Genomic DNA, 13,719 nt, shown 5'->3' on the forward strand with positions numbered 1-13,719 from the left:
GGAGGGATGGAAGAGAGAAGATGGGGGTGTTCTCTCTCCAGCAGGCTTTATTCTCACTTCGTTCCCCAGGGCAGCACACACCAGCTGGATCTCACTTAATTATGCACATGGCATGGTGCAGAGGTCAACGTGTGACAGGTTGTGTACTTTGGAGAAGTTACTTCATAATATCTAGCAAGTTATAGGCCAGGACACAATGTGCACAGTGAATATATCTCTGCAATTGTTTTGTGTTTTTGCAGTCATTACATTATACAATTGAGTGGTGGCCTGAAGGCAAAATAAGCATAAAAGCTTGAGTGCATTAGTATTATTAAGAAGAATGAGACGTGTGTCCTTTCTGTGAAATGGGGTGAGAGTAAATGAGGAGAATTTAAGATGAGAATTTTGACGAGACCTCAACGTGACAATATTGGCAATGACAAGGACTTCGTCAACTAGAAAAAACAACATTTTTGTTGTCTGTAGAAGATCTACAGAACAGTGTTTCAGAACGAGCAAAGTCAAATGTTTTAATGATTGTTTAAAGGAAGAATTAAAAGAGATAAATATGTTTTTAGTATGTAGTAATGCACAGAAAACTGACATTTATTTTGAGTCTTTTTTTAATTTATTTTTATAGAAATAAAATGGCACTGTCTAAGAAAGTAATCCCAATTGGTTGGATATCAAACAATCTCTTCCAATTTGATGTCTATAAGAATACGTTTCCAAAAAAAAGTCAGAAGTTAGAGGGAACAATATGTACACATGGAACAACGAAGAAGGCTACAGGCTTACTGCCAAGAGAGGCTACTATGCTAGTGGTGTCCTAGTAGCCAAGTGTCTGGAAACATCAATACTGCAAAAGGCAGTGCTTATGACAACACACTAAAGGTGTGAGCATGCATTGGGAAGTGCATCAGTCGCTCACTGTGAAGGAATAGACATTGTTGTGAATGTCACTGTAGTACTTGAGACTTATTTAGAAGTGTTTCTTAATATGGCTATTATTTTCTTTCCAGATTTAAATAAACAGAAGAATGCCTTCTTCTTCTACTGTCACATTAGGAATAATATAATACTCAAAACGGGACAAGAAAGAACATGGTTACTTTATGTGTTTGAGAATGACTTGGCTAACTTGAAAACTTTCCCGAGCCTCATCCCTATTTCATCTTCATCCAGCTCTCGCTGACACGTCATAAATTATCTCCAGGCCCAGAAAATATAACTCTTCGCCTGTCACCTGGACGTCGTCTTCCTCACAGACCCGAATGTCTTTCAACAATGACAAGTGTGCCTGAGCCCCACCGATGACTGCTGAATCATTAATGGCGCCATTACCGGCTGATACATCTTTTAGCAGCTGTCTCATTTCTGAAGACTGGGACCGTTTTTAATAGCTTCATCTCTGGCCATTTTTGGAAAAAAAGGGGGCTGTAGTTTCAATTAGCAGGAGAAGCGAATGTTTCCGCACTCAGCTCAACGTGTCGCATTTTCTTGATGGTTATTTATGTCACTGACGCTCTCATTTAGGTTTTATCTGACTTCATTAAGTTAACCCAATTACAAAACCATGTAAAAGGAAGTAATGATCTCGTTTTCGACATTAGAGCGTGCAGGCCTTCCCTGACATTAATGTGGAGTAAATGCTTTTCATTAACTGGTGGCTGCAGTTGTTGGTTTTCACCTCTAGCTGTTCCCTCACATTCTCCATACACCTTTACCTTCCTACATGTGCCTCATAGAGTGCTAGTGCTGCCCTCAGAGCTATAAAAGATAATATGAACAGCATACACAGACGCAGCCATTCATTGGTACAAATTTGCACACACACGTGTGCAGCAAATGCAAACATATGGTGGCAAGATACGCAAGTGTTCTCCTGATAATCATTTATAGAGCGAAGGGCAAAGTGCTGTTATCGCATGCTAGCAGAAATGTTTTCATCTGTCAAAAACACTCCACACCGAGCTGCAAACACCATTAGCTTGTACATCCAGGAGATACGATGGGCACTTTCTGTAGCTGTGCCAAGGACTTCTTGTCTGCTATCATCCTATAAGGAGATAATGAGTTCTCCTTTCTATACTGCTATACCCATTCGAAGGTCCATTACTACATCAGAACAAAAGGACTTAATCCTTCGCATGTTGCTTTGTCTCAGGGGAGTTGAGGATTCGTGGGTCGAACAGAGCCGATTTCAAAGCTTTTCCCCTGTTGGTTTGCTTGGAAGGTTTGTCTTCAAAGGAAAGATTGTGATGTGTTGGTGCTAATTCGTCGTGCCCCTGATTGTGCTCATGTGAAACTGTTTATGCTCACATGAAGGCCAAAGCAGAGCTAAAATACCATTCTTTGATCAAAACACAGAGGGCAGATGCAGCTCTCTATCTCCTCTCGCCCTCCCAGACTGAGAGAGATTTATCAACAAGAGTTGAGGCAGTAATTCTCTATAGTGGATGTTCAATAATTCATTCCAAACACTCTCTCAAACTTATGGTGAGAGATTGGTAATTGTCTTGCCACGCAGTGCTCTCTCCATCCTCTCGGCTCTGCATTATGTGTGTTATTAAATCCATATGCATCTGGGTGTTTTGTTGTAGATTTATGGAGTGCTTGTATGAATCATCCATTTAATGCTTTGCCAGGGAAGATGATTACCTTTGATTGTAATGGTGGTTAGTAAATGTGCTGTAGCGCACTGCGCTAGTCTCCACCTCTTTACCTTACTGTTCACTTTTCCAGTAGATATTTTACATTTGTTTTGGTGTTACAGCTACAAAATGCAGAACTAAAGTATATCAAGAACTGTATGTAAATGCTAGAGTCCTCCCAGCAAACATATTTTACAGATGAAATACACATTTGACACAAAGGCTTGAAAACCTGGCTACTAGACAGATGCTTAGTGGGCAATAAAGAATGTAATAGCCGGCTACCGTACTGCAGACGGTTGGCTGCAAGTGTGCAAAATCAAGATCTTTTTGATGTAGATTGATTTCTACAACAGAACACTGACTGCTCACGTCCAAACAGGACCTGACCTGACTGCTGAATAGAAAGCCTGTTCAAGGACTTGGCCAACACTGCTTGTTTAAAATAAGTGACCTTCTTCTGTATGTGTGTTTAGGACTCTGTATATGGATTTCTGTATGTTCTGTATGTGTGTGTTTGTGCAGGCGTGTCCATATCCTTGAATGACTGGATGTTCGCTTGTTTCCTGTATGTGCTCTTCCCTGTGTAGTGGCGAGCTGTGCTGTGCGGAGCCTAATTTTAGGTGGCTGGTGTGTGATGTGTTTGCGGCTCTGGCTGTGTCGGAGGTGTGATGTTTATCTCTGCCTCTGGGGAATGGCTGCGACAGTCTTTTTCAGTCGGCCGAAGCTTCTGACTGAAGCCCTTTATCAAACAGATAAATCACCCCGACGTGTGGCTTTATTACCTTACAAATATTGTGTGTGTTTGTGTCTGTGCGTCAGAAAGCTATTTAATCTAGTGAACCTTTGACCCGTTCTATCTTTAAGGTCTGAGTTTTATAGAGTGCACTCCACAGAGTGTCAATTTAGATTACTATCAAAACTGCATATGTTAGATGAGACTTTCACTAAATCTGAATTGAAAGCTCTAATCTATGTGTATTTGTTAATAATGGATCAGATTACTAGGTCTACTGTGTACTCATGGTAACGAACCAACAGAGAACTACAAGGGCACTCGGAGAGCGTAGACCTCCGCAACTTTTTCAGCAACTTTTATTAAGTGATAAAATGCAAATGATGGGTTTACAGCTTGTTCTTGTTCATCAGTTGATGCTTTAACTCAATCCTGAATCAAATTTTTGACTTTAAAGAGCTCCTGTTATGATTGAAAAGTAGTAAAAATATCCTTACATTGGTTATTTAATTCCAAAAACAAAAATACACAATAACCCCAGTTTTGTAGTTTGAGGCAAAAATATAATGTGATTTATTTTTCTTACTTTGTTTTCCTCTTTAACACATTCACCCTCTCGCCTCTCCACAGATTGAAGACATTGTTACAAGAATACAAGATGAGAAAGCAGGAGGTGTTGCCATCCGGACTGTCAAAAGCTTCCTCTCCAAGATCCCCAGTGTGGTTTCAGGTTAGTGTTTGTGTGCATAGGCCATGATGTTATGATGATTGTGTGTGCGTGTGTTTGTTTTGTTGTCTAGAAAAACACTTACAAGTCAGGTTCAGACAAGCAAATATGACTTTTTGGGCTCATTTAAATTACTGCTACAACAGTTGGAAGCAGGTGAAGACCTAAGCCACTGAGGCAACTGAGATGCTGCCCTTGTCACGCTTTTCTCCTTCCCGTCTGTGTCCATCTGTGTGTATGCGCCGTCCTCCTTCATGTGTTTGTACATGTATGTGCTTGTGTACGACATGAGTCACCAGCGTTGGACGGCGAGGTCACTCTAGCTCTCCCAAAGGTTATTTCGGAGTCACTGCTTCGCATTGCTCCCCGAGGCCCGATGACCTCTCAATCTTTCCCAGCAGCCTCCGCCAATGCGCAATGACCGGGCCAAATATTGTACACAGAGAGAGAGAGAGAGAGACCTGTTAACATTATGTTATATTCAGACACCTACTCAGCTTTGACAAACAGCTTTGAACAGAGATGAATCACAAAGACTAAAGCTTATTTGTGTTTGCAGCCTTTGTCGTAAACCATTGCTCATGTAGAACTGTGACGCCACTTCTAACCAAAGTCCTTTTCTGAATGCCAGGGGCGGACATTGTTCAGTGGCTGATGAAAAACCTCTCCATTGAGGATCCAGGTAAGCCTGCTGAGAAATTACATGTCAGCACAATAGCGCTCAATTGAAGAGGATGGTAATTTCAAATGCTTCCCCCCCCCCTCCCATCTGTGGGCTTTCTCTCATGTCGACAGCTGAAGCCATCCACCTTGGGAGTCTTGTCGCTGCCCATGGCTACATCTTCCCCATCTCTGACCATGTCCTGACACTTAAAGATGATGGAACCCTTTATCGCTTTCAGGTACAGGAAGCTCCTCTATGTGTGTATCCTTGATATGTGTTGTGAGGCCACTAAATATAGAGTAATGACGTGATGGTAGTTTGTCATAGGGATATGTTTATTGCGTGATTCTAATGAGAGCAATCCTTGCTAAGCCTATTACTCACCACACCAAGGTCGATCCTGTCTATACCTGCTGGACGCTGCGTCAGAGTAGGAGGTGGGGCCGCAGATAGTCGTGCAGCTTGTTAGAAGAGGGTTTTTTCCTCCGCTCCATCTGATCCAGCATGAACTTTGACAGGTCCCTCTGATCGCTCACGGGCTCCACGATGACTCATTACCGTCACTGGTCCATTCGCATCTTAATCTTGGCTAACGACACAGGGCAAACTCCCCTATGGGAAGCGCTGAGCTGGCTGCGCTCTGGCTTTGCACTTTTCACTGTCACCAGCCTACACCTGCTCCTCCCTCTCAATCTACCTCCGTGTGCATTTATCTTCACCTCCATTGCTCAAGATTAAAAGCCATTATTGTGCCAGCGCAGGGAGGGCAGCGTTTTTTCACACTTGCTCATTCAGCGAGGGCTAAAAATATTCCCTCTGATGTTGTCGTGATGCAACAGGCCCACGTCATCATGTAATAAAGAGTCCGTGGTGCATTAGAAATGCATTGGCCGGTCTCCATAGCTGTGCTGTTAGGCGTAATGGCAGGGGATTTATTTATTTATTTTTGCTAGTCTCTAAATGGATACTATTCTGGAAGAAGACCCATATTTAACGGCAACTGTCTTCTCTTTGTTTGTCACAAATTTGCTTATTTTGTGTGTGCAGTGAAGTCTTATAGTTCAACTTTATCCTCTATGATGTTTATAATGCTAATGAGACCTTTTTGTTCATTACACTCAAACAAGCACGTTCATCAGCGCCATTTGCTCTTATGCTAATTAACGTTATGAGTAATAATGGGAATGAAAAATGTGGTTGAGTGCCACCAACTTCTAATTCTGCCCTGTTATTAAGAATGCATGATAGATGCGAGTGATTCATTATTAATGGACTTGAGAATGAACTTCCAACGTGTAATGTCAGTTGCAATAGACAATTAAATATGGATAGAGAGAATATAGATATCATTGCTCCCCAGATAGTTATGTGCAGCACGCGGACGTCAAGGATAATCGTGAAGTGATGAGTTGTCTTTTGACTTTGTGTGGAAGTGCAGAGGGAGCGTGGGTGGTGGGAGAAATGTGATTCCATCATTCCTATTGGAGAATATTATTGTTTATCTAGACACTTATGGCTATAAAAGAATGTAATTCGGATTATTTGCATAAATAAACACACTCTGTTTCTGTGTCATCCCCTTCTGTTTTCATCAGTCTCCATACTTCTGGCCTTCAAACTGTTGGGAGCCTGAGAACACAGACTATGGTGAGTCACACATTGTCTCAATTTTTGCTTTTCTCTCCAAACCAGTAAGATCTTGCTAATGCCTTCAGTTCTCTCTCTGATAGACAACTCGCACAGTAGATCTGTTGTTGACGCTGTTGAGGGTTGATCCACATGACCCATTCCCTGTAATGCATCTGGCCCTGAGGTGCGGCCGCTACAGAGAATCCTGCGGGATAAGATTAGCCAAACAAAATAAAGGGACGGTCACTGATATAACTAAGGCTCTCTGCGTGGTATTTACTTGAGACTTGTTATTCTAGAAGACAACACATCGCCTGCCTGCTCCATCAAAACATTCATTACTTTTCGTTCACACAGTTGGGACCTCAGTAAAGAAAAAAAAGACAACTCATCAGACTAACTCTATTACCCTCTTCATGTCTCTCTCTTTCTCCTCTTCCCCCTCCTCCAGCCATTTACCTGTGCAAGCGCACCATGCAGAATAAGGCCAGGCTTGAGCTCGCTGACTATGAGGCTGTAAGTACACTGTTTTTGTTTAGCGATTGCCAGGAAGCTCTCAGTTCAGTACTGTGATTGTGCAGAGACCATAATATGATGACACTCTGAATCTCCTGCTTTCTTTCACATGGCTGAAAAACAAAAGAGCTGTAACGTTGTCCTCTGGGGCCTTGAAATGACAAAATCCATTCATCCCAGCAAAAATCCATTATCGAATTACAGACTTAAATACAAATCTGTCAAAGGTCGGGAGCACCATTTGGCAGACTACAATGCAGTCAGTTACTGTACCCAAATATAAATATCTATAGGCCTGCTTTGCATCAGCAGATCAATACAGTCTCAAGAAGGGCATTACTGGAGTGCTGATCTCTTGCTGTTATACAATATCCACTGCACTTCCATATTCTAAATCACTCTGCAGTTATTGTCCAGTAGACTTACTTTCACTCCTAATCAGGTCACTTTTTGCCTCCAGGCCTCATTGCTCTCACTGTTAACATGCTCGCTAGTTGGTACTCAGAATATTTTCTCTCTTTGTAGTGATGTCATGTACTGTATATTTAACAGATGCTTGTTTGAGTGGTGTTATTAAGGATGAAAATGTTGGTAGGAAGCTTTGATATGTGTACATTGTGGAGTTTTAAAGACCCTGTGAAGCTTTTATTTCTTATACTCAAGCAAAATGTATCGTGATGAGTTACACTCAATTAAGTCGTGAGTTTGTTTTATGAGTCACAGCCATTGCTTGTTGTTATCTGCTGTGTCTCACGTCAGAGATATCTAAAAATGTGACTTCTTTGTACGGACTAAACCATTGAGATATAACATGTTAATTAGTGGGCTTTAAAAGTATTGGCAGGTGAGTTTTCTTACCTCTGGACAAAGCCAGGCTTGCTGTTTCCCCATTTCCAGTCTTTATGCTATGCTAAGCTAAGCTAACCGGCACTTTGCTATAGCTTCATATTTAGAGTACAGACCCGACAGTGGTGTCAATCTTCTCATTTAACTGTCTGGAAGAAATAACATATTTGATTACATTAGCTATGCGTGAAACTCCAAACACGTTGTGGCATCAGCAGCTCAGTGACTTGTTCAGGGACACCTTAGTGAGCGGTCGCCTCATCTCAACAATGGTAATCCAAAGTTATGGCAGCTGTGGCCATAACGGTAAATGGATAACGTAATCATCTAAAGGCCTTGAATTCAAATAACCTGCTCCCCTAACGGCGTGTCTGATTGGTTCCCCCAGGAAAACCTTGCCCGGCTGCAGAGGGCTTTTGCCCGGAAGTGGGAATTTATCTTCATGCAAGCTGAGGCTCAAGTGAAGTGAGTAGATGAGTGTATGTGTGAGTCACAACAACATGTCGCCTCTTCACTTCAGAGTCACGCTAACGTGACACACTTACAACAGGAAATGGAGAGATGTTAATTCGATCAGGTTTATACATTCATAATAACGTTTTGCTACATGCGTAATTTCAGGGTTTCTTCCCCTAGGAAGAGAAGACGCCTCAGTTTGCAGTGTTAGTTGCTCTGTTTTCATGCCTTGCTTTGACTGCAGGCTTACATGCGTAAAATACATCAAGCATCCCCCCTATGGAATGAATCAAACACAATTCCCCTTAACTTCTATCTCTAAGAAAGACTTCCATCTGGTGGCTTGCATGTGTAAGTGCAGCATCAATGCCTCTTGCATCCTTTCTGTAAGGAAAGAGCTTTCTTCTCTTGTCTCCAAAAATCTTGTCATTGTTTTTTGGCCACTGTTTTGTACAAGTGGGGGTGATATGGAAAGCAATAAGTGTTCAAAACCTGGCATCACTTTGTGTGGCGAGCAGACAGGTTAAGACCCACACACTAGCTTTGTGCTCCCTGGTCTGCCCTGTAAACGGTATAAACATGTATGTGGCTAGCTGTGTGTGTGTGTGTGTTTGTGAGAGTGTGTGATTAAATTACGGGGCCTGATTTATTGCTTTTGACCTGATATTACAGAGGTGTATATAAACATCGAACTGAAGCCCCCCTAAAATGTTCTTCAGCCCCCCCAAATAATTTTGCATTATTGGCTTTAAAAAAAAAAAAAAAAAAGATTTTTTTTTTTTTTTTGGTGATGTCATTAAATGAAACTATTGTTTCTCACATGGAGAAGTTATTTATAACTGTAACATGCTACATATGTGCGTGTGTTCTGGTTTGTATGTTTTCTCCCGTTTCAAATTACAATCCAATAGCATATCATCATACTTAACGATATAAAGTTGATACTGTCAGGTCCATTCTCCATCCATTGTGTGCGGCCCCTTTGAGAATTAGGATTTGGGAGTGACGCGGATATGAAAGCTAGTTTATCCGTCTTTCCTTTACAAGCAGGAACATTATTTCTCTCTCTTTATTTGAGAAAAGTTCATATTTGTGTTGTCAAATTTCACTATGACCCTGAAATTCTGTCTCTTGTGTTATCATATACTGAATGCAAGCAAAACTACAGAGCAAAATCACACTCTTTCTGATTGAACCAATCTATGAACTGTCTGAAACAATGGATATCCACGGCCCCAAATGGGCCCCAAAAAAAATTGGCGCAAACATGCCACTCCCCTTGGGGCTAAGCCCCCCCTTTCTTTGAATCCTAGAAACGCCCCTGCTTCTTGGCAATACATTTTATACCGTTGGAAAGCCTGTTTATTTACCTTTCAAACGGTGCCCCATTTGTAAGGAACATGCATTTCCGGGATGAGCAGCACAGCTGAGTATGTGGGTTGCGCCCATGAAAAATTTGCCAAATCTTCTCTGCCAATGACAAACAGCTTATTCTGCTGTTGCTATTGACCGTCAGGCCCATTTGCGCTGGTGTCGGCAACACCTGCACTGGAACCTGAACATGTGGAGGAACGTTATGTTCAGCGATGAGTCCAGATTCTGGCTAAGGAAGTTGGATCGTAGGGTCAAAGTGTGGAGAAGACGGGGAGAACGCTATGCTGATTGCTGCACTGATAGAGTAACACCTTTTGGTTGAGGCAGTGTGATGGTGTGGGGCAGCATCTCCATCACTGGAAAAATGAGGCTTGTCTTCATTGGAGGCAATCTCAATGCAGAGAGATATCGTGATGAGATTCTGCAACCAGTAGCAATCCCATTTCTCCACAGTCTGGGACCGAACTCCATCCTCCAAGATGACAACGCTCGCCCCCACAGAGCGGTTTATCAGAGACTACCTCCAGAATTTGGGAGTAGAGGATGGAATGGCCTGCCAGCAGTCCTGACCTCAACCCAATTGAACACTTGTGGGACCAGCTGTTCGTGCCAGAGTGACCAACACAACCACGTTGGCTGACTTGCGACAAATCCTGCTTGAGGAGTGGAATGCCATCCCACAGCAGTGTGTGAGCAGGCTGGTGACCAGCATGAGGAGGAGGTGCCAGGCTGTTGTGGCTGTGTATGGTTCTTCCACACGCTACTGAGGCTCCAGTTTGTTAAATGAATAAATTGTAAAATTGCCAATATGTCTTGTTTCTTCCTTGTTACTGATAGACTTCAATCATCCAATCCACCAAACAAGAGTCAATGGCAAATAAGCAAATAAGCTGTTTGGCATTGGCAGAGAAGATTTGGCAAATTACTCACATACTCAGCTGTGCTGCTCATCCCAGAAATGCATGTTCCTTACAAATGGGGCACCGTTTGAAAGGTAAATAAACAGTCTTTCCAACGGTATAACATTTATTGCCAAGAAGCATTGTTACAACAGAGAAATAATCTACCAAACACTAATTTCCGAACTTTTTGTTCGATGTTTATATATTATTGTAAATAAGTGGCTCCTTTGTTGACAGGATTGACAGGAAGAAGGACAAGGCAGATAGAAAGATCCTGGACAGCCAGGAGAGAGCATTCTGGGACGTCCATCGACCAGTGGTAAGTTAGAGCCGACGTCATGACTGAAGGAAAGGAAAGGGAGGTCAGATGCTGCAACAGTGGAAAAAATGGAAATGATCAAAGAGGAAAGAAAGAAAAGAGGGGCTGTTATGTGGGTAGACCATTTTAGGATTTAAAGTCTGAAAACAGCAGATTCAGCTCAACACACTCTTCAGCCGAGATCCCTGTTTTGTTGTGGGTAGCAGAATCATATTTGGTGCCAGTCACTTTACATACAAGCCTTTTGTGAGGGTGGCATTGCTGAATAGAGAAACGGTATTATATTGTGTGAGGAGGACAGGTGCAGACAATGCATGCAGGAGATCCATCGTTATCTGACCTCGGAACACGTTCTGTCTCCTGTCGCCTCCCACAGCCGGGCTGTGTCAACACCACAGAGATGGACATCCGCAAGTGCCGGAGAGAGAGGAACCCACACAGGGTAAAAAAGGTGAGGACAGGAAAAGATGACAGCTTTCCAAACCTTAATATAATTATTATCTCAATACTGTTTTTTAACAAACCTTTCCTATAAAACCGGTGGTTTATGACTTCACTAGTTTTGAAATGCTGAGGTTCAGCACCGCCTCACCACTCCAAAAGAATGTTTTTGACCAGCCACCAATACCTTTTATTTCAAATTTGTAACAACTCGTTTACATTTTGTGTAAATGTTATCTCCCTAAATGCTTCAAGGCCCTATTCCACAGTGTTTACTATTTTTATGATAAAAGAAAAATAATCTATATATATTTTTGTTTATGTATATATAAAACTACAATTTGTTGTTGACTTTCTTCTCTTACAAAATGCCAAACATCTAAAAAAACACTTAATATCTTATAGAAATATCTTTATTACAAAGCAAAAAAAATACAAAACATGTCTCTCGTCTTCTTCAGTCGGTCTACGGGGTTCCAGATGATGGCCAGAGCCAGCCGAGTCCCATCCACATCAGCTCCCAGCCGACCAGGAAGGCCACCAGAGAGGACGTTCAGAAGGAGGTAAATCATGGGGTGAAAGTCTTCTCCATAGGTCATTACCACCAGTCGGCCTCACCCATCCATCATAACGACAGTCGGCGACGCAGACTGATGAGCTGTTACCTTATTTAGCTTCCACATTATTCTCTCTCCCCCTCCATCAGATTACCTTCTTGAACATCCAGCTGGACAGACACTGTATGAAGGTTTCCAAAGTGGCCGACAGTCTGATGAGCTACACGGAGCAGTTCGTGGAATATGACCCCTTCGTGTCGGCCACAGAGCCTTCCAACCCCTGGATCAGTGATGACGCTTCCTTCTGGGACTTGGAGGCAAGGTGAGGCTGGAGGGGGCCGTGTTGGGATGTGAGCTGAGAGTTCACAGGAGGCTGATGATGCTTAAACCAACACTGAGGTCAGGTGAAGCGTAGTTCTCGGTGCTTGTGACCTAGATGCTTAAGGATCTGTCTGTTTCTGTCTTGTCTCAAATGAGAATTAATGTTGGCATTCCCAAAGGTTTACTGTGCTCTGACATTCTGGCCTCTGCTCTATGTACACCATGAACATTTCATTCTGTTCTTTCAAATCTGTTTTATTCTGAGCAGTCGTGACCCCAGCCAGCAGCGTGTGAAGAAATGGGGCTTCTCTCTGGAGGAGGCGTTGAAAGATCCGGCAGGACGAGACCAGTTCCTGAAGTTCCTCGAGTCAGAGTTCAGCTCAGAAAACCTGAGGTGAGAATGACATTGTACCTCATGCCTTTCTTAAAGTTGCTATAATCATTATTTTTATATTAACAATGGATCACATGATTGCTTGTCTGTAAAATGTGTCAGTAATGATGCAATACAATAACTAAACGATACTAGAAATTTGGTGATCTAATTAGATTTTGGGCATCTTTCTGCATAGATACTACAGTTTTTCTAATTACTATAACTCCCTCATACTTTTCAGATACACATATGCTATTAATACCATGCACAGTGTAGGAAACTACATTTAATCAAGTAGCATAGTACAGTTTTGAGTATTTACTGTACTTGAGTATTTCCTTTTTATGTTACTTTGTACTTCTACTCAACTACATTTTACTGTTACTTTGCTGATTTAAGATTTTACATAAACTTTGTAAATTATGGAAAGGGTAATTGTATTAAATGTTTACTCAACAGTATCGAGAAATTTGCTTTACTATATATATTATAGCACACACTCATTTTATGCAAGCAACATTTTTAATGGTGCATATTATGTATACTGTATATAATAGAAATCTTCATATTTCATAAATAATCAAATTGATTCAGTAATCACAATAAATGGCATCATCAGCAGGGGAAATATAACAAGACAGGCAGCTGAACTGTCATTTTTTTGGATACAGTATCTCTATATATTTCTCTATATTTCGGGGAAGTTGTTATTGATTGGATGTGATGCTGTTGTAGGTTCTGGTTAGCAGTGCAGGATCTGAAACGGCGGCCACTCCAGGAAGTGTCCTCCAGGGCACAGGAGATCTGGCAGGAGTTTCTGGCCGAGGGTGCGCCCAGCTCCATCAACCTGGACTCTCACAGCTTCGAGCGCACCAGCCAGAACCTCAAAGACCCCGGCAGATACAGCTACGAGGACGCTCAGGTGGACAGTGTTGTTTCTTGCTCATGGATGAATTCACATGACTATACATGATCACACACACACACGCATGGACACACACTGACACAAGTCTGAATCAACACCAGATGCATAGACTGCCAACACACCTAAGCCTGTACACATCATTACAGCCGGTACTGATTTAGTACAGAATATATTGTACGTATAAGCTCTATTTTTTTCTAATTAAAAAGACCCTTATGGGTTTTCCCTCAAATACATCCCTGTTTACAACACACACGCACGCACACACACACACACACACACACACACACACAC

General features: G+C 42.1%; 1 protein-coding gene across 3 annotated transcripts in view; it reads left to right on the forward strand.

The window, feature by feature from the left end:
• Positions 1-13,719, forward strand: part of LOC116383424 (regulator of G-protein signaling 6-like) — a 34,321-nt gene that overhangs the window by 17,213 nt on the left and 3,389 nt on the right. For all 3 annotated transcript variants that reach the window (XM_031847243.1, XM_031847245.1, XM_031847242.1), the window contains exons 3-14: positions 4,003-4,102; positions 4,731-4,781; positions 4,895-5,001; positions 6,359-6,410; positions 6,844-6,908; positions 8,143-8,219; positions 10,724-10,805; positions 11,182-11,256; positions 11,708-11,809; positions 11,953-12,125; positions 12,393-12,518; positions 13,236-13,422. In XM_031847243.1, coding sequence (XP_031703103.1) covers positions 4,003-4,102; positions 4,731-4,781; positions 4,895-5,001; positions 6,359-6,410; positions 6,844-6,908; positions 8,143-8,219; positions 10,724-10,805; positions 11,182-11,256; positions 11,708-11,809; positions 11,953-12,125; positions 12,393-12,518; positions 13,236-13,422 — 1,197 coding nt within the window. The remainder of the gene's footprint in view (positions 1-4,002; positions 4,103-4,730; positions 4,782-4,894; positions 5,002-6,358; positions 6,411-6,843; positions 6,909-8,142; positions 8,220-10,723; positions 10,806-11,181; positions 11,257-11,707; positions 11,810-11,952; positions 12,126-12,392; positions 12,519-13,235; positions 13,423-13,719) is intronic.

Source organism: Anarrhichthys ocellatus, unplaced genomic scaffold (assembly GCF_004355925.1).
Source record: "Anarrhichthys ocellatus isolate YVR2014 unplaced genomic scaffold, GSC_Weel_1.0 scaffold7, whole genome shotgun sequence".
NCBI classification, from domain to species: domain Eukaryota; kingdom Metazoa; phylum Chordata; class Actinopteri; order Perciformes; family Anarhichadidae; genus Anarrhichthys; species Anarrhichthys ocellatus.